The sequence below is a fragment of the Heterocephalus glaber genome, unplaced genomic scaffold (genome assembly GCF_053883595.1).
Source record: "Heterocephalus glaber isolate CG9 unplaced genomic scaffold, H.glaber_assembly_v1.0 deba00001461, whole genome shotgun sequence".
NCBI lineage: Eukaryota > Metazoa > Chordata > Mammalia > Rodentia > Bathyergidae > Heterocephalus > Heterocephalus glaber.
In genome coordinates this window covers 7,386,875-7,409,906 of record NW_028258308.1, presented here as the reverse complement: position 1 = coordinate 7,409,906, position 23,032 = coordinate 7,386,875, and the positions used below count along the sequence as shown (strand labels likewise).

Below are 23,032 nucleotides of genomic sequence, written 5' to 3'. Positions count from 1 at the left end.
TGTGTAGACAAGGCAGACTGGGGAACAGGGCCAATGTTGTTCGAGTTGGATCCAAGGAGTTTTCACCTACTGGGGAAATATCCTGCAGAGAAGTCATCCAACAGTCTGAGAAAGAGCCACGAGAGCTGATGAATAAATTTGTGTTGTGGTGTAGAAAGCTAATGAAAAATGTTTCTATTTTTAAAAGCTGCGGACCTTCATACTTCTTTTTTGTTTTCATACTTCTTGAATGATAAATGAAATAAAAGCTCTTATTCTGAGTACCTTCTATGTATAAGTTGTTTTTAGCATGCTCTGTGTTTATGGCACCCTTCTATTCTTTGTGTATTACAACATGTTTCTCTGTTTAACACACACTGGCATTATTCTCTGCTTTCTTTCTGTTGCCCAAATATTTGTTAACACATTTAACACATTCAGCTTTATTTAGAGGTCATTAGCATCCAAGTCTTTTTTTTTTTTTTTGCACTTCCCAGTGCCAAATCTTTCTTTAATTCTAACAATTATCAGGTTTTTGAATTGATATTTTACCAGATACATTAGGTCACATTTGTAGCTCAGTTCATAAGAGCAGATTTCTAGCTCTGATGGTTCGTCTTTATTGTACAGCATGAGGAAAATAGATAGTTTCCATTTTTCCTGCTGGTTTATGAAACTGTATAAATCTATCTGCTAATCATTTTTTTTTCTGTGAGCAACATTTAGACCCTACTGTTCGATTATCCTAAAAATATAATCCCTTCTCAGTTTCTCAGTGTATTGTTTGTGAGTTGATTGTTTCTCTGGCCATGAGGCTGTCCCATGCATTTGTATTATCTGGACCACCTCACCTCTATGGCGTGATTCTATTTTTTTGTGCAGGGCATGATTATTGCATGTGTACCAGTGTGACCCCAATCCACATGCTGTACTTGTGTCAATATTAAGTTTTTGTATTACAGTGGGCTGAGTAACAGATTTTTCTTTCTTCAGATACATATCTGTGTGTGTGTGTGTGTGTATGTGTGTGCGTGCTTTCCCCCCAGAAACTGGTGTCAGCCAGCAAAACCAAACAGTTTCTTACTTGTGACAGTCACTCCTAGAGCAAGGAATTACATCACTAAGCCATGACTTAAAAAATTCTGCTTTGATTTGAATGCATTTTTTATCTCCTGTTTGATACTTAAGAGGGCTTTGGTGCCTCAGTCTTCCTACCCCAAAGCCCTCTTATTATCGATAATATGATAATGTCATCATGGGTACAGCTCAAGAGAGAATCTCTTTGAGAGAGCCCAGACCTCACAACAATTATTCAGCCAAGCTCTACTTTTCTCTGATCTGAAGACTTCTTTGAAGTCGGTGGGAAACTTTCACCATAGAGAGAAGAAGCTAATCCAGTTCTACAAAGGAGGCTTTTCTGACAGGCAATTTCCCCTTCTTTCTTTCCCAAGGCTGTATGAGCTGTTTGCAGGTGGTTTTGAACAGGGTTATTTTTTCCTTTGATTTTATATCTATTATACTTTTTTGCTTAAATATTTTGGATACTTATGGTAGTGTTTATGAAAATATTTAATATAATTTTTAGATATAGGACAGAGAGCAAGAAACAATTCTCTGAATAATTTAATAAAAAATACTTGTAAGCCTAACTATAAAAATAATGTTTTTATTTTGGCATGTTAGGGATTGAACCCATGACTTTCACACTAGCTACAGTCCCAGTTCCTTTAATTTTTTGTTTGAAGACAGGGTCTCATTAAGTTGCTAAATTGCTTAGGCTGGGATGGAACTAGCTGGTATTAGAGAAGTGTGCCACCATGCTAAGCAAGAATAACTTTATTGAAGAACAATTGATATAAAGAAAATCTGCTTATATATAAAGTGTATAACTTGGTCTACTTTGATGTACCTATGTACTAGCGAAATCATCACCACAATCAAGAAAATGAACATATCCATCGCCTCCACATGTTTCCTCTTGCCTCTTTGGCATCTCTCTTCTCATTTCCTTTCTGTGGCAGCTTTATATCTCCATGCAACCCGTGATGCAGTTTTTGTCATTATAGTTTAATTTGTATTTTCTTGATTTTTATATAAATAGAATCATAGAGCATACACTCTTTTTGTCTGGTTTCTTTCACTCACCTATGTATCTTCATGTTTTCTTTTCTGTTATATTCCATATGAATATACTACACTTCATCCATTTCCTCATTCTATGGGTTATTTCTGTTGGGCAAATAAAGCTGTTATGAATACTTTTATACAAGTTTTTGTATGGATATTTGCTTTCATTTCTCTTGCTAAATATCTTGAAGTAGAATGGTTGAATTATTATTAGGTATGTTTAACTTTTAGAGAACCTGCTAAATTATTTTCCAAAGTTGTTGCCTATTTCACATTCTCATCAGCAGGGTATGATCCTCTCAGTTACTCTTCAACTTCTTGACTCCATGTTATTTATGGTTAGTCTTTAATTTTGGCCATTCTAATATTATGTAGTATCATCTCATTGTGGTTTTAATTTATATTTCCCTAAAGACTAATGATCTCTATCATCTTTACACGTACTTCACTTCAATATTTGAGCCTAGGGCCTCATGTATGCTAAGCATGTACTCTGCCACTGAGCTACAACACATCCAGCCCTTGCTTTTTTAATATTGAATTTGAAAATTCCTTATATTTTCTGAATACAATTTCTTTGTCAGATGCAATTTGCAAACATTTTCTTCCAGTCCTTGTGTTGTGTTTTTATTTTCTCAACTACCAGTGCCTTTGAAGTGTAGGTTGTAATTCCAATGAAGTTCGATTTATCAATTTTTTCCCTAGGGGATAGTACTTATATAGTTTTACATTTAAGAACGTTTTGCCTAACTTTGCAGAAAGTTTTTGTTTGTTTGTTTTAAAACATTGTAGTTTTACCCTTTACATAGGTCTATGATCCATTTTGAGTTAATTTTTGTATATCATGTAAGATTTGGATTAGAATTTATATACTCTTTTAGGTTCAGATATCCTATTATTCTAGTATTATTTGCCAAGAAAGTATCTCTTCTCCCATGTATTACCTTTATACCTTGTTGAAAATCAGTTAAACCTCTGCACAAATCCATCTCTGGACCCTACCCTCTTCTAGAAATGGATTTTTACATATAGCTATCAGGTTTTTATTGATGTTGTTGTTGTTGAGTTGTGGCAGTTTTTCTATATATAGTCTAGGTATTAACTGTTAATCAGTGTTATGGCTTATGTCTAGTTGTTCCCCCAAAGCCTCATGTGGTCATAGGTGGGGCTTTTTCAGAGGTGGCTGAATCTAGAGTTTGTGGTGCTTGTGGTGTGTGATCACTAAACCAGTACACTAATTCGTTTGGCACTATCCTAATCCCTGTGGTCTAGAGTACAAAAGGGGCAGAAAGAAGCTGCTAAGGTCTCTTGCTTGCTTGCTTTTTCTGTCTCCTGCCTGCCATGAGCTGTTTCTCTTCTGCAATGCCCCTCTGCCAAGCCACCTTGACCAGGAGCCAGCCAATTATGGACTGAAACCTTTACAAACTGTGAGCTAAATAAACCTTTCCCCTTTTAAGTTTGGGTGTTGGGTATTTTGTCTCAGTAACAAGGAATGTACAGTGGACCCTTGACTTATGAATTCAATTCATTCCTGGAGCTGGTTGTAACTCAAGTTGGTAAATTGAAGGATCAGGTTCCTTTACACAGCCTTCAAAGTGTCTCTCCTATATACAGATCTCAGTGTCCTTGGAGACATTGGCCCAGGGTTTCTCAGTTAAACTCATACAGGAACGGATGTTGTAATGTTCCTTCCAGAACTCTTTAAGAGTTAAATCTGTATCTGAGACCATTTGTAAGCACAAGAAGCCAGCATTTTGGTTGTAACTCAAGACTTTGGTCATAAGTTAAAACTAAAATTCTGGTTATAGCCCAAATTGTTCATATGTCAGGAGGGTTGTAACTCTAGAGCCCTCTGTAACTAAGACAATCAGATATATGATTTGCAAGTTTTTCTCCTATGTCTTGTTTTTTTACTCTGCCTTTTTACTCTGTTGATACTGTCTTTTTTTTTTGGTATTGATGATGAAACTTGGGACCTTGCGCTTGCCAGGCATGTGGCAGCACCATTGAGTTACATCCCCGGCCCAATACTGTCCTTTAATGTATAAGACAGCCTAATTTTTAAGCTTCAAATATGTCACCTAAGGTAATTATGTCGCCTATGATAAAATTATACTGAATTTTGCTGATGAAAGACTGTTAAGCAGAAATAGCTGAATCTATCAATATATAGCAAATTACAACTGAGTGGCTTAAAACAATAATGTAAACTTTTTATTTTTGCAGTTTCTGTGGGTCAGAAGTGGTTTGGTTAGACAATTTGGCTTAGATTTTTCAAGAGTTTCAGTCAGATTTTGCCAGAGGAACTAATCATTGTAAGCTTTGAATGGGACTGGAAGTTCTTCTAAGGCAGCTTACTCACACGTCTGTCACACTGGTGTTTGCTAGGTAGCAGGACTCAGCTTTTGTCCATATGGGTTTTTTTACAGGGCTGCTGGAGTTTCCTCATGACTTGGTGGCTGGCTTCCCTCCAGGCGAGCTTTCCACAAGAACATACTGGGAGCTGTTTTAGGCTTGGAAGTGAAAAATAGCATGATAGGACAAAAATAAAAATATGCTTTCTGTTATTTATTTATTTATTTGTTTATTTATTTATCACTGGGGATTGAACTTAGGACCTTGCCTTTATGAGGCAGGTGGTGGCACCACTGAGCTAAATCCCAGGCCCTCTGTTTTTTCATTTATTGCTTAACATTTTACTTGAGGGCTTGGGGATCTGAATATGATGGAATTATTTCCATGACTGACTTTTTGAAATTCTGGAAAATTGGAAATAACCAGAAGCTACTGGAACTGTTGAAGAGAGATCATAGAAACAGAAGTCTTCTGAGTTTGAGAAAGCACATGATTCAGAGCTGGGAGGTGGCCATTCTGATGGAGTCCACCTAGGAGCCAAGGAAGGTCTGGCAAGGAAGAACTGAGACAGCACAATCTGGAAGCAAATGCTCTTGCTGTGCGTGGTAGTGACAATGTGTTTTCTCCTGAGATGTCAAAGGCAGGAGATAAGAGCAGAAGCCAAAGAAACAGACCAGGGAAGGTACTGCACCTGACAACTGGGTACATGAGCACCTGCAGAAGAGACTTGGGAGAGATCTAGAGACACTTTGGGAGAACCTGAAGAGAGTTTATTTTTGACAATCAGACCAGTACTACCTTGTGCCATTACAACTTAGATGGAAGAATGAGCCTATTTCTGAATGATTGTTATCAATTAATTTGCTATTATTTTGGTATATCACAACCAGTATTTCTAACTAGTAGCCAAAGAGATTATCAGGAGTCACAAGAACATCCACAGCAAGAATTCAAACTGTGGGTAAGCTAAATGGTGCTATAGCATTTATTCCAGTGGTTGTTAATACACCCTGCTTCTTTCTTTTACTTTCAAAAACGGTAGAAAAAAAATACGCCATGTTTCCAGCTGCTCATTGAAGCAATCTTAGGTCAAATTATAGCTGTTCAAAGTTTAGGCAAACTGTGGAATTTTCACAATGAAAACACCAAAAGCATCCAGTCACCACACAGCAACCATTTCATTTTTGACTCTTTCTCAGTTTACAAAACACCAAGTGGAACAACTTTCTCTACACCAACTAGCACTAAAAAAGGAGATATATTTGGGCTGGAATTGCAGTTGGAAATGGAATTCTTGCTATGAACTAATAAACTATTAGAAACAAGATGGTTAGAATGGAAATGAAATAGCAGAGGCTCCAAGCTCAGTGTCATTGAGCATTCACACATCTCATGGGAAAAAGCTATACTGCACAAAATGACTCTGTTCTATCCAAGTGCTTATGTCATGGCATTGAGGTCCTGGAAGGCAGAGTTACATACAAAGCAGCCAGCTCTGCTCCTCCTTGCAAGAGTTGTGATTTTGGGTATTGAGATTACGGCATGCTAAAATATTTTGATTTGCTTAAATTTTAGCAGCTTAATTTTGTACTAGTAGGAACCTATTTTCTCTGAAGTTTCCTTCCTTCTGAGGCTCCAGTGGAGCTGTGAATGCCAGAAAATGTTTAGTTCTAATGTCAATAATGATAAAAACACAACTATAATTCCCCCTGGCCCCCAAGTACAGCTCACTATGTAGTTTATTTCTCAAGTACTTTGAAAAAAAAGTGTTATAAATGCTAAAGAACAACATAATGTGTCAAAATGCTCTGGGTAGGAAGAAGAAAAACCAAAAGAGACTGAAAAATGTAGTGCTGGAAATATAAAATAAATTCCCTCTTGATTTTAGTAAGAATGATAAAGTAATGATTAATTATGAAAGCCAATTATCATGGAAATACCTAGGGATATCATGTAAGTATTATATTTGCTCTATAAAATATTATAGTTGATATAAACCAAAGCCTATATAAAATGTTGTTTCTCATGTGATACCCCAGGATGCTGAGTATCGTCCCCACAGTTTGGGGAATGTCTGACTCAGTTATATGGTCTGCTTTGCACAGTAGAAAGAGTTGGAGAATGGATTCACAAGTCATAGCTGAAACCTGGGAAATCATCAAGGCATATTTGAAATAAATTGAGTCAAATGCTTTAGTGTTGGGAAGAACATGTTAGAAACTTTTAGGAAAAAACATATAGAGCATATAAATAGAAAGAAGAATAGTTTTGAGAGGTTTTCTAGGAAATTGCTAAGTTTTAAAATAATATCTTTACCTCATGGTTTTTTTTTTCATGATATATGAAACAGCAGGAGGCTGCACCTGTCAGCGATTTGGTATTTTACTATTTTACTTTCTTTTTTAGTGTCTGTGTATGGTATGAAAACTTTATACTTTACCTACATATTGTTTAAAAAATTTAAAAGACTGTGTTATTCTGTTATTATGTGTGAAGCAAACAAACAGAATATGGATACTTTAAAAAATCTGACACTGCTTGGTTAGGAATTAATTAGGGAGCAGGTGGAGTTCAAGCAGTGGAAAATAAATTTGTGTTTCTTATTTTCCCATTTCCTCTGTGTAGGTCTTTGGTGGACAGAGTAGTTTCACTTTGCCTTATTTTCCTCCCAAGCAACACAAGCATAAAATGGCCAGTGTTCAAAAACAAGACACAATTGCAAGTGTGAGTATGAGTACCCCATCAATGTTACTTACCAGAAACTTGTCTCCAGTGTGGGGTATATCCTAAGATGAAGTGTGATTATTTTATAAAGGGATGGCTTGATCTCATTGGAAAAACTCAATATTATGGGTTAGGATATGTAGCATGCTGTTTACATTTCTGCTTGGCACAAAGTAGGCACTTGATAAATATGTATTGACAAAATTTCTTTAGCTTAAGCCTTTTCTAGAAGCTAGTGATGATATTTACCTTTAGAGCATGCAATGGGTTCCTCACATCTTAATGGTGTATTGATTCATTATGTCATATAATAAATTTATGATTTAAGGAGAAAAATAGTAATGAAATATTATTTATGAAAGATGTCAGAATTCCTTAAATCAAAAGCTCCCTCTAAATAGGAGGTATTATATTATCTTAATAGAGGGTATACTGTTTTTACATTGTGGCCAAGAAGGAAGAGAGGCAAACATGTAATTGCAGTACATGAATCATCTGTAGTTCTTGCCACAAGTATTGGACACTCTCATTGCCCTTTTTGCTATATTGTAGGGAAGGTTATTGTTTCCAGAAGAATTGCTTCTGCTCAGAAGTCCTAGCCATTTATGTAGTCTGGTTCTTTTGGGGACAATTTATCATTTCCTGCTTTCTGAGAGAAACCCCAGGATAGGGCACCATGTCCCTAAACTCATTAATAGTTTCAAATAAAGCAAGAGAACCCTAGAGTTTTAGGAGCAGTAGAAACAGTTACTGGCTGCTTGTTGATGGTGAAGGCTGGCATGTTGCAGCTCTTCTTTGCAGGGAAGCTTTATGGGAGTAAACTGATCCAGTCATCAGGAAGAAAGGTCAATTTGTGGGAGTGAAGATTTCCCATTCATCATTCTATTCTATAGCCTTGCTGGTGATTTTATTCTTTGATATCAAAGTAGTCATTTCGGTCTTGTTAATGCTTTTCCTCAACTGATATATTTCTTCTGATATAAACAAGAGAGTATGTTAGTTACTGCGCTCTTTTGTTTCAGCTATTTCAGACAGAGATCACTGACACAGTGATCAGCAAGGAAGGGATATTTATTAATTGACTTGAGGTGGTATGGCTTCTGCATTAAGCACTCCTCCAGTTTCTTCTCCTCCTCTTTACACCTCTCTCCACCCCCATCAATGTCAAGAGTCTGAGATGATCTATGAAGTCAGCAGACCTGGATGTTATCAGAGAGGTAGCCCTGAAAGAAAAGCATCTTGGAAAGTAGATTAAGAAATCATTTCATAGCTGACAGAGGCAAAATAACCACTCCTTCTCACACCCCAGATTTAGCCTTCATGCCCATAAAGCATAATAACTATAGGAAATCTTTAAAGTGTATTCTATTCAGTTAAGGAACCCTAAGTAAATACATAAGGAAAAAATATTTATAACTTGTAGGTAGATTAGTGCAACCTATAGGGTCATTAAGACCTAGCTGAACTATATATGCAGTATATAATATAAAACTATATGTATAATCCTATATGCTATATATAACATCTACTTCATTTTCCGTTAATCATAGTTCCAACGATAATCTATACAAAAATAGCGTCTGTGTAAGTAAATTATATAAGATTCTGATTTCATTTTACACATAGACCGGGACTCTGCAAACTCTACCTATTGTAGTCAGGACCACTAGCTAAGATTTGTGTTTGGCTTGCTTATCACTTAAACTCTCAGTGCCTAGCATAGCGCCTAACATAATAAACATTTTCTTTGTTCAGAAATAAACATTTAAGCTAAAGAAAACCTGACAAAAGTTCTGTGGCCTCTCAGAATTCCAGATGGGGTCTGTGCCTGTCCCCTCAGATCCATGTGTCGTCTGTTACTTAGAATTCACCACGTCTAACCCTAACCTCATCCTCTTCTCTTTTCCCCTTCCTCAGTTTCCTGTTTTTGTTCTCAGACATTGAAATGAAAACTTTACAGTCATATCTGAGTCCCTCTCCTTTCTTTGTTAATACTTACTGCATTCAAAATGTTACTGTCTTTAGTCTTTCACTCCTTTAATATTTACTTGTTGCTTGATCTTTCCATTTTACCTCTTATTTTTAACCCGGCACTTCCTTTTTAAGAACCATCAATTCATTGTCAGAGTTTGTAAGAAAAAGACTACCTTATGGTCTGCGTACAGAGTCCTCCAGGGCCCGCCTGTAGTGCACATTTATGGTTCAACTTCACAGGTCCCAAACACAATCCTCTGTAACTCTCTTCATGCTCCTTCCTGTTGGGTCCATCACCCTCTCTGGTGCCCCTGTTACTAAGGCCCCAGCTGCTCCTCTTTGTCCTAAGCCTTCTTTAATGTGCAAGATTTTAAGAACATGAACCTCCGACAGGCAGACCATGGCTCCTATTCTCAGCTCTGCACATTTACCGTTTAACTCCTGCCCCTTTTACTATGAATTAACATTTTTCAAGGACTATGGGTCATCAGACCTGGGGATCTAGCTCAGTGGTTCCACTGCCTGCCTCACAAGTGCAAGGTCCCGAGTTCGATCCCTGGAACCAAAAACAAAAAACAAACAAAAGAAAAACTATGGGTCATCAGATTCAGTAGAGTAGCTGGACACAAGGTCAACACTCAAAACTCAATAGCCTTCTTGTACACAAATAACAGACTCACTGAGAGAGAAAATAGGGAAACAATACCTTTCACAATAGCATCCAAAAAATGAAATATCTAGGAACCAATCTTATGAAGGAAGCAAAAGACCTGTACATTGAGAACTACAGCAGTCTGAAAAAAACAGATTGAAGAAGATATAAGAAAATGGAAAGACATCCCTCGTTCTTTGGTAGGAAGAACCAATATAGTGAAAATGGCCATACTTCCAAAACTGCTATATAGATTCAATGCAATCTTGATTGAAATCCCAACAGTATATTTCACAGAACTAGAGAAAACAATCCAAAAATTCATTTGGAACCAGAAGAGACCTAGAATAGCATAAGCAATTCTAGGCAACAGAGACATGACAGGGCATATCACAATTCCCAACTTGAAACTATACTACAAAGCCACTGTGATAAAAACAGCATGGTACTGGCAAAGAAACAGATCTGAGAATCAGTGGAATAGATTAGAAAATTTAGAAACAACTCCAGACATACTCAGCTACCTCATCTTTGACAAAGGAGTCAATCATCCTCACTGGAGGAAAGATAGCCTCTTTAATAAATGGTGTTGGAAAAACTAGATTTCAACTTGCCAAAGATTAAAACTAGACACCTATCTTTCACCATGCACTAAACTGAAATCTAAGTGGATTAAAGATTGGTATATTAAAACAGAAATACTAAACTTGCTGGAAGATAAGTTAGGTAGAACTCTTGAAGACATTGGCATAGGAAAAGACTTTATGAACAAAATCTCTGTAGCATGGGAAGTAGTACAAAGAGCAACTGGGATCTCATCTTATTAAAAAGCTTCCACACTGCAAGAGAAATCAGCAACAGAGATAAGAGACAACCTACAATGTGGGAAAAATTTTTATCAGCTGCTCCTCAGACAAAGGACTACTATGTAGAATATATAAAGAACTTAAAAAAAAATCAGACCCCGCAAATATAAAGACCTAATTCAAAAATGGGCATCTGAAATGAACAGACATTTCTCAAAGAAGTAAAAGCAGCAAATAAACATATGAAAAAAATGTCAACATCACCGGTCATTTGAGAGGTGCAGATGAAAACAACAGGGTGATTCCATTTCCCCCCAGAAAGAATGGCTGCTATCATGAAATCAACCAATAACAAATGCTGGCAGGGTTGTGGGGAGAAAGGAACCCTTCTCCATTGTTGGTGGGAGTGCAGACTGGTGCAACCACTGTGGAAATCAGTATGGAGATACCTCAAAGTACTAGGACTAGAGGTTCCATTTGACCCAGCTATTGCCCTGCTGGGGATCTTCCCAAAAGAATTAAAAGAATTATACCACAGTGATATTTGCGCACCCATGTTTATAGCGGCACAGTTTGTAATAGCAAAAACTTGGAAACAGCCCAACTGCCCATCAACTGGAGACTGGATAAATAAGATGTGTTTTTTGTTTTGTTTTGTTTTGTTTTATAAAATGAAGTACTACTCAGCCGTAAAGAATGAGAAACTAGAGACATTTATAGCTAAATGGATGTGAATTGAGGGCATACTCTTACATGAAATCAATAGGACACACGTGTAAATACTGAATAGATTCTCTGGTGTGAGAAACTGAAAGTGTAAATAAGGATCAAAATGTATAATTGACAATGTGAAATAGGAAGAAAAGTTCTAAAGGGGTAGGGGAAGTGGGAGAGGTAGGGGAAAGGAAAGAAGGGAAAGGAAAAAAATATGAGAAAAGCAAAAAATGGAAATAAAGTCTTTATAAATAGGGAGGGGTGGAGGGGTTGAAGGGAGGGGAGGGGAATGGGGAAAAAATCAGAACCAAGATATATCCTGTAAAAGTACAAGTTCCCAACGATGAATGTAACTGCATTATACACCCAAAATGTACCAATAAACTAAAAAAAGAGAAAGAACTATGTGTCATCATTTACAACTTGACTTTCATGAGATTTCATTTTTTTATTTTAGTTTTTATTCTGAAACATAGGAAAATCCATATTCTCCCATGTTCTTGAATGGTTGTCATCATGTTCTTGAATGGTTGTCATGTGTCAATGAAATTTTAGAATAAAAAATTAGTTCTGGATGTTACATCAGAGGTAAAAATATAAAAGTATACAGCCCCCTGATCTGTATTCTCTGGTGTCTTTTTTTTTTTTTTTTTTTTGAGACAACATCTCCCTTTGTGTTCAGGCTGGCCCTGAACTCACTTTGTAGCCCAGGCTGCCCTTGAACTCATGGTGATCTTCCTGCCTTTGCCTCAAGAATGCTGGGATTACAGGGGTGTGCCACCACACACTGTTTCTCTGGTGTCTCTTACATACTCAGGATAAGGGCTGGTTCCACCTTGTCTCCTGCTGGCTTTAAGGAAGACATTTTTGTGTGCTTCTAGGATTGTCCCACTCACAGTTCGCAGGCATGGGGACCCTCCTGGGGAAACAGCCACTGGCCAAGTTGCTCTCTTGAGGATTACAATTGTGGTACCATCAATTGGCATGTTTAGCGGAGGGTGACTGCTCTGTATCTTTGGCTTATGAGAGCCACCTATCTTAGAAGAGTGGCTTTGCTGGCCCCAAACACACTGGCAGTGTCCGTAGAGCCTGTGAATCTCCTTATCTCCCAAGAGATGCCAGTAACTGCTGCCCTGAGACAGAGTATTTGGCTATCAGAATGAAGGGTTTTCCTTGAGACTCTTTCATTTCTTTGCTACTGAGCCATTATTGGTTGTGAACCTTCACTGAGAGGCTGGTCTTTCTTCTGTGATGAAGGATGGTTATTGCTGTGTCAAAGAAGGGAGGATTGTCACCGTGGCCCTGGTCTTTCTAGTTTCCTACAGCTCTATAGATGATCATCCTGTCCCTTAGGGGTTTTCTGTGTATTCCCAGTGAAAGATACCACAGCACTGTCCTGGTAACTGATATTAGGCCCTCAAACAGGTCAGAAAAATATCTGGGTTTATTAATGACAAATAAAAACTCTGATTCTTAGGTGAAGCTGAATTGTAAGTCACAGTGTCCCAGAATTTTGCACTTTGTGGAAAATGTCATAGGAATGCTAGTTGTTGTTAAATAAAAACATTAACAACACATTGCTGTCTTGAATCCTGTCACAAAAAAGAAAGAAAAGCCCATACTGCTGCATCAAAAAGACATTATTAAATTGAACAGCTTTGGCTTTGTGATTCTTACTTTTCTTAGTTCACTGAAGATAGGTGAAAACTTGGAAGCCTGTTCTGGTCACTGCCTGAATTTGGCAACCATGTTCTATGAAGCTTATTAATGTAATTGAGGTACCCTTGAAGGTCTTCTTTCAAGTCCTTTAATTTGAAAGGACTGAAGGTCACAGCTATGGTATCACCACCTCCTTCTCCCTCTACTTATGTGTGTCTTCATATTTTTGAATAGTTATTCATCTTGTATTGTCCTCTAATGCTTTCACGTATGGATGACTGTCTGTTCCAATTAGATTGTAATGCTAGGTAAATAGAAGATACTGATAACATCATTTGAATTAATTTCTATAATTCATATTGGTGTGCGGCATAGAGGAAGGTAGTTTGTTCACACATTTGAGTATATGTGTATACTTGTATATTTTAGAAATCTGCCAGAATTGTCAATTTACGTAGGTACATAAATGAAAGGTGTACATTTTTTAAGAATTAAAAGAGTTTTATAAAGCATGAAAACAAATGTTTGAGTCCTGTCTCCTGCTTCGTCTCTATTTCCTAAGGAGGTTAGGAAGATTATGTTATATGTTGAGTAGACGTGGCCCTGCATTTCAGGCATCTTTACAATCTGTCATCATTTTTGATGATTTAGTAATAATGTAGAGTGTAGCAAGGTACTTTAGGTTCTCCCACAAAATATCAGAATTGTTTTTTATTTTAATATACTTTTTAAAACTTATAAATCATAAAATGTTTCTCAGAGTGACAGCTGAGCTTCAATATTTATAACTTTCTGATTACTCTGGCAGTTAGGAAAAAAATTAAAATGAGTCTTCAAGAAAATTTAAGTGGAAAAGATTAAAATTCAGAATTATGGACTTTTTTCATTTGAATGAACAGCCGTTTTTTTTTTTCTTCTTGGAAGTTTTATGTGCCAGCCCTAGTTTCCTATATTTGACAGTTCTTGAAAAAGTACTTCCACTTCTCTCTCAAAAATATATGAACACTTTTATTTTTTGAACATAAACCCTTTTGTATCAACACAACCTTCCTTGCCCATCTTTTACACACTCCTTTTGACTATAAACTAAACGTATGCACCATCCATCCTTCAAAAGGAGGAGTCATTCTGGGCCTCAAGCTGGGAAGCATATGAGTGAATGAAGTGGATAAATGATGGAATATCTTCGTTGTTAGGATATTTTAAACTGCTATGATCTATGATGTCTACATGGCTGATTTGTGCTCAAAACTGTTTAATCTTCAACCTTATGTTTCTGATTTATATATACATTATGTTTTATGAATAAATTAAATTGTATTTCCATATCAAAAATGCAGTTCTTTAATCACTTAAAATTTGGTGGTTGGTTTCTTTTCTTCAAATACTATATTTTTATAACTACTTGGCAGAACATGTCCAGTATTTTGAGGGAAGAGAGGATAATATGACTATTTCCCTTCAAGAAGTGTGTAATATAACTTCATTCTATACATTTTTACTGCTGTAAAAAAGATTATGGGCGTTGCTAAAGAAAAAATGGACATTGTTGGAAATATCATAGAGGGAATAAGAAAGATTCTTCCCTAAAAGAATCACTATGAATAAAAATTTTTATTATATTTCATTAAAATTTTTATATTTTATTAACAGCCTGAATTTATATCAGTTTTTCTGGTTAATTAATTCCTCCCACAAATATCCAAGTGACCACCAAACACTGTTTTAGGTACTTGAAATATAGCAGCCTGTATCACAGACAAAAAGCTTAGCCATTATGGGACTGGTATTCTAATGAATCCTGATGACTAGTTTATTATTATTTTTCTTGAGCTTATTGAGCTTTATATAAAAGATCCAAGTAACATATATTGCAGCCTTACTAATCAATGAACAGAAATGAATAATTCATGATGAGATTCCCGTGCAAAGGGATGTGGTAAAACACCCCTTAGGCTGGGCATTGGTGCAGTGGCAGGTATATATTATGGTGAAGAGAACTGACCCCGCCATTAATAAAGTAACCCGGAAAACAGAAATTTCCAGGATTGTTTGGTGAAAGTATTGTGACTATATCCTTTTAAATTTGCATGAAAACATTCTGAAAGTCAGAACACAAAATCATCTTTGCATTTGGTCTATAAGAATGTTTTATTCAAAACTGATTAAAAAATCTAGACTTGGTAAAGTTTGGAATTTTGAGGATGGAGTAATTTTCAACAGGGCTGGCTCTTGCTACAAAAGAGAAGCAGCTAGTTTGGGCCCCCACCTCCTAGTTTTTCCTGTCTGCATCTGATTAATTATGTATCCTGTTACATTCCATGCTGGGGCAAAAGAACTGGTCATTCATTCTGTTGACCTGGGGTTACACTCCTACCCTGCTCATCGTCATTCATGTGAACCGGAATTAATCTGCTCACTAAGCATCCTCTTTCTCCTCCACAAAATAAAGATGATACCAACTTAAGAAGATAATGTAAAGAATAAATATAATATATGTGGCACTGCTTTGAAACAATGAATATCAAGAATTAGTGTAACAGTCAAAAGTTCCTTAAGCAGTGGGAATTAAACTCTGAGAATCATATGAACTCTCTATACACCAACGTTTCTGTCAGGGCTTAGCTTTGATGATACCTTGTGTGAGGCAGGTTAATCTGCCTACAGAAGTCACCTGAGGCTCAGCCAGTTCTGATGCCCAGTTACTCACTCTTGCCAGGCTGGTCCCAGATGGAACTTTATAAGGGACGTACTTCCTGTAGATGTGACCAACTCTAGAACACGGGACGTCAAACATTTCTCCTCCACACATCCAAACCTAAAGAGGGGAAAACATAATAAATACATAAATAATGATTAAAATGAACAATTGATAATGTGAAATAGGAAGAAAAGGTCCAAAGGGTAGGGGAAAGGAAAGAAAGGAAAGGAAAAAATGGAAACAAAGTCTTTGTAAATAGAGAAGGGTGGAGGAGGTGAAGGGAGGACAGGAAATGGGGAAAAAATAGGAACCAAGATACATCATGTAAAGGTACAAGTACCCAATGATAAATGTAAATGTATTGTATACCTAAAATGTACCAATAAAAGAATTTAAGGGAAAAAAGAAGATAATGCATATGATTTAAATACAAAAAAAAGAGAATAGTGAATTTCACATAAAAAAGGAATCATTATCAAAATTCATAAAACATTTAAAAATCTCTCAGTCTCTGAATAATTTGTGATTAAAGTTGCTAACCAAGATAAAAAAATTTCACATCTTAAAACTTAGATTCATAAACACATAGAACCAAAATATTAGTTTACTATCATTTGCCTAAATACTATGTTGGCTTTTTTTATTCTGATAGATTTTTTTAATTACAAATAATGTATTGAACCAGTATTTAATGCTTAGTACGTCATTTTATATAGATACTTTTTTATAATATTGTGAAATCATTTGAAGATATAACATTGGAATTTAAAATGTCAATTAAAATTTTAAATATAAAAAGTATAATTTCTAAAACGTGACTGAATTAAGAAATATAAACACACCCCTGCTTTCAGTTAAATATAGATTATGAAACTTGCATTAGGCCTAACCTTAAACATCACAATTACATTCTCAAGTCTCTCCACTTCCAATCTTTTCTTAGGTACAAATAAAATTGGTTGGTGATGTGGACTCAGGAAATAGTAAATCAAGGTATATGTTAAGATGCTGTACTTAAATATAGTAACAAAAATGAATTGGTTATATTTTACCACAACTATCCCTTCAGATAGACACACAACTGTATAACAGATTATGGTTCTATAAAGGCTAAGTATTAATACATACGTATTGGCTTCATGTAGGCTATTATTTTCTTGGCAAGAAAGAAAATTTTAAAGGGAGATACTATGATGGTTAATTTTTTTTTTTGTACCAGGGATCAAACTCAGGACCTTGTGTTTGTGAGGTAGGCAGTGGCACCACTGAGCTAAATCCAAGGCCCTGTGATGGTTAATTTTATGTGTCAACCTGACTGAGTCACGGTGACTGGTTATTTGGCCAAAACATTACTCTGGCTGTTTTTGTGAATGTTTCATTTTGGATTAGATTGACTCTTTAAAAAAAAAAATTCATTTGCTTATAATACTTGTTTGTAGTGCATGCAGTTTACAATCATCTTGGGGGGTAGGTACATGTACATAGCACAATTTGTTTCTTTTTAAAAATCCCCTTCCAGGCAGGGGATTTAGCTCAGTGGTTCCGCTGCCTGCTTTGCAAGTGCAAGGTCCCGAGTTCAATTCCCGGTACCAAAAAACAAACAAAAAAATCCCCTTCCACTTTCCTCCCCCTCCTTCTCTCCTCTTCTAGTCCCTTTTCCCAATTTTTATTCTTGTTGATTATATTAGTCTTAACACATATTTATGGCATACAGTGTTTATATCCATTGAAGTTATTAGGTTCCTGTACATGGCATATCTTCATTCTACTTATTTCCCCTTTCCCTCCCCTTCATCCTTTGCCCTTCATCTATTGGACCCTTCCCATTTTCAGGAAAGCCACCCCGTCTCCTTCTATCCATCCTTTAATAATCTCTTTGTACTTTGCCTCACTCAAATGAGAGATACCATATGAGAGATACCATATTTAGACCAGTGTGTCTGGTTTATTTCACTCAACATTATATTTTCTAGGTGCACCCATTTTCCTACAAAAGTCTCAAATTTGTCCTTCTTTATAGCTGTGCATATACCATTATGTATAGATACAACATTTTCACTATCCAGTCTTCTGTTTATGGGTATACAGGCTGCTTCCAGGATTTAGCAATTATGAATTGTGCTGCTATAAACATTGGTATGCATGTACCACTGTAGTAGGATGTCTGAAGCTCTTCGGGGAAGATGCCTAAGAGGGGGATAGCTGGGTCAAATGAGATTTCTAACTTTGGTTCTTTGGGACATCTCCATACTGTTAAAATCAGTGAACACTGAGCAAGGTGCATTACCCTCCCATGATGTGGTTCGGCTTTGTCCAGCCAGGTGAGGGTGTTAACAGAACCAAGGCTGACCTCCACTGAGCATGAAGGAATTCTGGCAGCAGACTACTTTTGGACTTGAACTGTACTTTTCCCTGTGTCTCTCTCTAGCCTGCTAGCTTACTCTGGAAATTTTTTACTTCCAAGTCTCCACAACCATGGGAGCCCATGAGTATTTCCTAAAGCAAATCTCTTTCTCCTTTTAGTTTTATTTCTTTAGAACCTTACTACAGATATATAGCTTGTTTTAAAGTGTAATATTGAGAAAGACAAAGTGAAATGTTACATTTTTCTCCAATTCCTTTCACTAAGAAGAATAACATCTCAAATGAGACTGGTTGAAAAAAACAGTGATTAAGGTCAGTGGAAGTGCAAGGGGAAGCATGAAATTATTAAAACACTGCTCAGTTGCTTTAAACCAGTCAGGACTACTCACAGTGTTAAATGCAAACGAATAGGATATTTATTAATGATACATCAGAAATGTACGAAGAAGATACAGAGCTGATAGGGGCAGTGAACATTCTACACTGTAGCTTCTATAGCTGGAAAGACATAAGATTAAATATTAAACACAAAAAGGGTAAGCGTAGCATGCTGTCCCAGGGTCTTTTTAAAAATGGCTAACTGTTCTAGAGCAGGAGATATTGGAAAAAACTGAATAGCACAAAATACACACCACAAGCATAATATAGATAGTTTAGGCGTCAAGGGCCTCTGTCTATCTGGAGGCCTGAAGGCTTTTGCTAACTTCTGGGTAAATGTTTTATATACCATTATTAAAGGAATTTCCAAAGTGGGAAAGGAGAAATATTGAAAAAATTGAAGATATGCAATCTTAATAAGATAAAATTCCAAGAAACACTTTTCAAATATTTGAAGAGCTTAGTATTTGGAAGAGATGTTTTCTAGAATCTCAAGAAGATTGTGTCAGGACTTATACCATAGAACTATAAGGGGATACATTTTAACCTAGTAGAAGAAAGAAATTTCTACTAGAACAGTTAAATATGAAGTAGACTTCCTGTACCGCTAGATGTGTTGAAATCTATAGTAGATGACTGTGGGGGTAAGCACATAACTTGATGAATATTTGATCTGGCTGATATTTTAAAGCAATTCTATTAATAAGAAGTGGAATTATGATATGAATGTTTATTGTGACAATTTCATGGATTATTTTATTTAATGACAGATTTATTCCCTCAATTATATGGACAGAAAAATGGTTACCTACAGAACAGAGATTTGAAATCTAGTAGTCTAAATTTAGTGCTCTTGTGCTTAATCAATATACTATCTGTAGAGTTAGCAAGCTTGCTATGTAAAGGACAAGATAGTGAGTACTTTTGTCTTTGTAGGCCATATGGTCTCTTTTGCAGCTAAACAACTCTGCTAACAAATAGGCCTGTTTGCAAAAACATGTAGTGGGCTGGACTTTGCTGACTGTCTTCCTGTAAGGCACAAAGTACTTTCAAACATTGATATTTAGTGAATGTAAAGTAAGAACTGGTAGGGGCAGTGAACATTTTACACTATAGCATCTACATCTGAAAAGATATGAGTTCAAAAAATCTGTTATGTAAGGGACTGTATTTAAAAAACATTGGATACTGGAGTACACAGGTGATTGAAAAATACAGTGAAAATTTAAATTAAAAAATTGTTACAGTAAAAGACACATTGCTAATAATCCCCCTCAGAATATGCCCTCTCACTTTGACCACACTTATCCCATCATTCTTGCCACTTTCTGAAGCAGCTCTGGATGTCCTCACCTGTGTCTATGAGACATGACAAAAAATTATGGTGAATGTTGCTGCCCAGAGCCATCCAGTGGCAAGGCCAACTCGTCAAAACATTACAGCGTGCCCTCGTCCATCTTATTCGCTGGAGCTAGCACTGTGCCACTTCTTGCTCTTCCTCAGAGTCAAAATGACCACAAAAGGTTATCATTTTGAATCAGCTGAAGACTGCAAGGGAGCCACAACAGCACTACTAAGGTCACTCATGAAAAGGGTCACTATAACATAGATTTTAAAAAATGATTTCTGTATCAGGTTCTCATTGGTGTGTAATATAGATATCCACAAACATAGTGCATTAATAGAATTCACATTTATTATCTCATGGTTCTGTAGATCACCAGTGGGCTCATCTGGGTTCCCTACCTAGAATTTTACAAGGCTGAAGTCTACATGTCTGCTGAGCTGAGTTCTTATTTGAAACCTCTGTGGAATCCTCTGCTTCTGAGATAGTTTAGAGTGCTGGCAGAATTTAGTTGTGAGCAGTTGTAGGATTGAGATCCTCATTTTCTTGCTAACTACTGACCATGGACCACGCTTAGCTATTAGAAACCATTTCAGTTATTTGCTCCTGGACCCTCCATCTCAGCAAAGGCTAACCACCTTTGGTCACGTCAAGGTCACTATGTTCATTTCCCCTTCTTTTTTGGTACCTGGGATAGAATTCAGAACCTTGCACTTGTGAGGCAGGTTGCGGAACCACTGAGCTAAATCCCCGGCCCTACCCAGCCTCTCTTGACATGTAATGTAAACCAAGGAAGCAAACCAAGGAAGAGTATCATCTTAGAATTTTGCGTACCATTTCTAATGCATCAAAATTCATGCCTTCTGTCAATAACCTACTCCTAATGCTTGCAATTCTTCCCCACAGAAAATTTTCTTTGTAGCTAAATGAAATTCAGGAAACTTCTACCCAGATTTTTAAAATGTTAAATGTAACGTTGAGAAAACTGTAGAATCCTAGGATTTATTTTTTCTTCATACTGTCCCTATGTTCATTCAAAAACATAAATCTGAGCATATCATGCCTCCATGAAAATCCATCAGTGGTTTTCTATGGCTTATATGGTAAACTTACAACACCTCCACAAGGCCTCCAAGCTCTTGCAATATCCGACCTTTACTTACTTGTCTCTGGGTCACTAGTTTCTTACTTCCCCTGGTCAGAGCTATTTTTAGCTCCTTAGAAAGGACTAAGTTTTCCTCTTCAGGGGTAGCTGTTCTAAATTGTTCTCTGTAAAGGAAGTTCCACCCTCTTCCTCCCTCTTTTCTGCTTTCCTATTGCTCATTTATTTCCAACTTATTTTTCCAGGTTTCAGCTTCACTGACATACCTGAACTCCTTAATGTAGATAGGCCCCTGTTTTATGATCTTATTTCATTCTGTACTTCTCTTTCACATAATTCATGCTAGTAACATCCTTTATCAATGGTTTTGTTTTCCATGGTTCTAGTCATCCACAGATCAACCACAAATGAAATTATTAAATGGAAAATTCTAGATTTTGAGAGACATACACAGAGACTACATTCACATAACTTTTACTATAGTATATTTTTATAATTATTCTACTTTGTTAGTATTATCACTAATCTCTTACTGTGCCTAATTTATAAATTAAATTTTTTCATAGATACACTTGTATAGGAAAAACAAAGCAGATATAGGGATTGGTACTATCTGTGGTTTCAGGTACCCCATGGGAGTCTGGGAATGTATCACCCCCTGAGAATAGGAAACTACTGTTACTGAGTAAATAAAATGCAGTGAGCACTAATTATATGACAGGCATCCTTCCCTAGGCTAGAGCTATCATGTATGACTGAACACATGGAGCTTTCTTTCAAAAGGAGACAGTACTTATGACAACAGTGATTAAATAATTCATATGTGAATTCCTGTATGATTTGCTTAGTATTTGCCACCCATGAATGGAATGACTCCCATGGAATGACTCCCATGACTCCTTGAATCATTGCTGCATCTCTAGGTACCGGTGAAGGGTTTGGCACATGTTAGACACTCAAGAAATATTTATCAAGTGATTGAGTATAATCGCCACTTGCTTCATTTATACTTATGCTTCCACATATGTAGAGGCCCCCAGTGTTTTCCAATTGAGTGTTGCATCATGCAAACTCATGCTCTTTAACAGAAGCATACCACTTTCATTGTTCCTAATCTTAGATTTGTTTTTGTTTCTCTGCCATGGTTATCACCATGTATTTATTTTTTTCAGGCTTCTGATAACTCCACTTATTTCAATAGAAGCTTCCACATCCTGACACAGTAGAGAGAAATGTCTAGGTAACAGTGTGGGAATGTAGTTCAATAGGAAAGCATAGCTATTGTGTCATTTATTAAATTCTATATTTGTTCTGAAAGATACGGTTTATATTTTTAAAAGACATTTCACAGTAGGATGATGTGATGATAATCTAAAAAAAATTATGTCATGCCACACTTAAGTATCTAATTCTTGGAGACTTGTTTTACATTTAGAGGCAATATGTCTTCTTTTGACAAGAGAAATATTTTAAAGAAATGTTATTTTACCCATGAATGAACACAAAGAATTTTTCATAATGTACTTTAAATTGACTGAATAATTGAATGTTTGCCTTATTTTTAAATCACTTTTCAATATCAACCACAAACTGGAATTGAGATATAGAAAATGTCAAATTGAGTGGAATCATGCAATTATACTGGACATAGGGAATATGAAATCAGTTTCAGTAAGAAACTGATTGTCAGGAGGATAAGAAGGGGACATTATTATCAAGTATAAGATGAAACATAATACACTACATGGAAACGGTGATCTAAATTGCCAAAAAGTATTTATTAAGGCATTCATTTCCCTATTTCTTCTCTGCTTAACTCCCACTATTCCCTCCATCCCTTCCTCTGCTCAAGCTGTTCTGGCTTCTTTTCTATTTTTCTCACAAGCCAGACACTCTCCCACCATAAGGCTATTCCCTCTGCCTGGAATTCTTTTCCTAATCTCCCTCAAAATTTAGCTCCAAATCTTCTTGTTCGAACACTTTCTCATCTTGTACTCTGCCTTCTTTGTTCTCACAAAACTTAACTAGCTTAGCAGACGTCTCACTTATTTATTCTGACATTCTTTGCCTACCTCTCTCTACAAAAAAGGCAAGAATCTTTGTATCTTTCAAAGATTGACATATCTTAAGCACCTAGAACAATGCCTCATAC

The 23,032-nt window shown here is 36.4% G+C and overlaps 1 protein-coding gene across 1 annotated transcript in view; it reads right to left on the bottom strand.

Annotated features, from left to right (window-relative positions):
• Galntl6 (polypeptide N-acetylgalactosaminyltransferase like 6) overlaps window positions 1-23,032 on the bottom strand; it is a 1,152,292-nt gene that overhangs the window by 76,848 nt on the left and 1,052,412 nt on the right. The window contains exon 9 of the mRNA XM_004852932.3: window positions 15,701-15,808. Within this exon, the coding sequence (XP_004852989.1) occupies window positions 15,701-15,808 (108 nt within the window). The remainder of the gene's footprint in view (window positions 1-15,700; window positions 15,809-23,032) is intronic.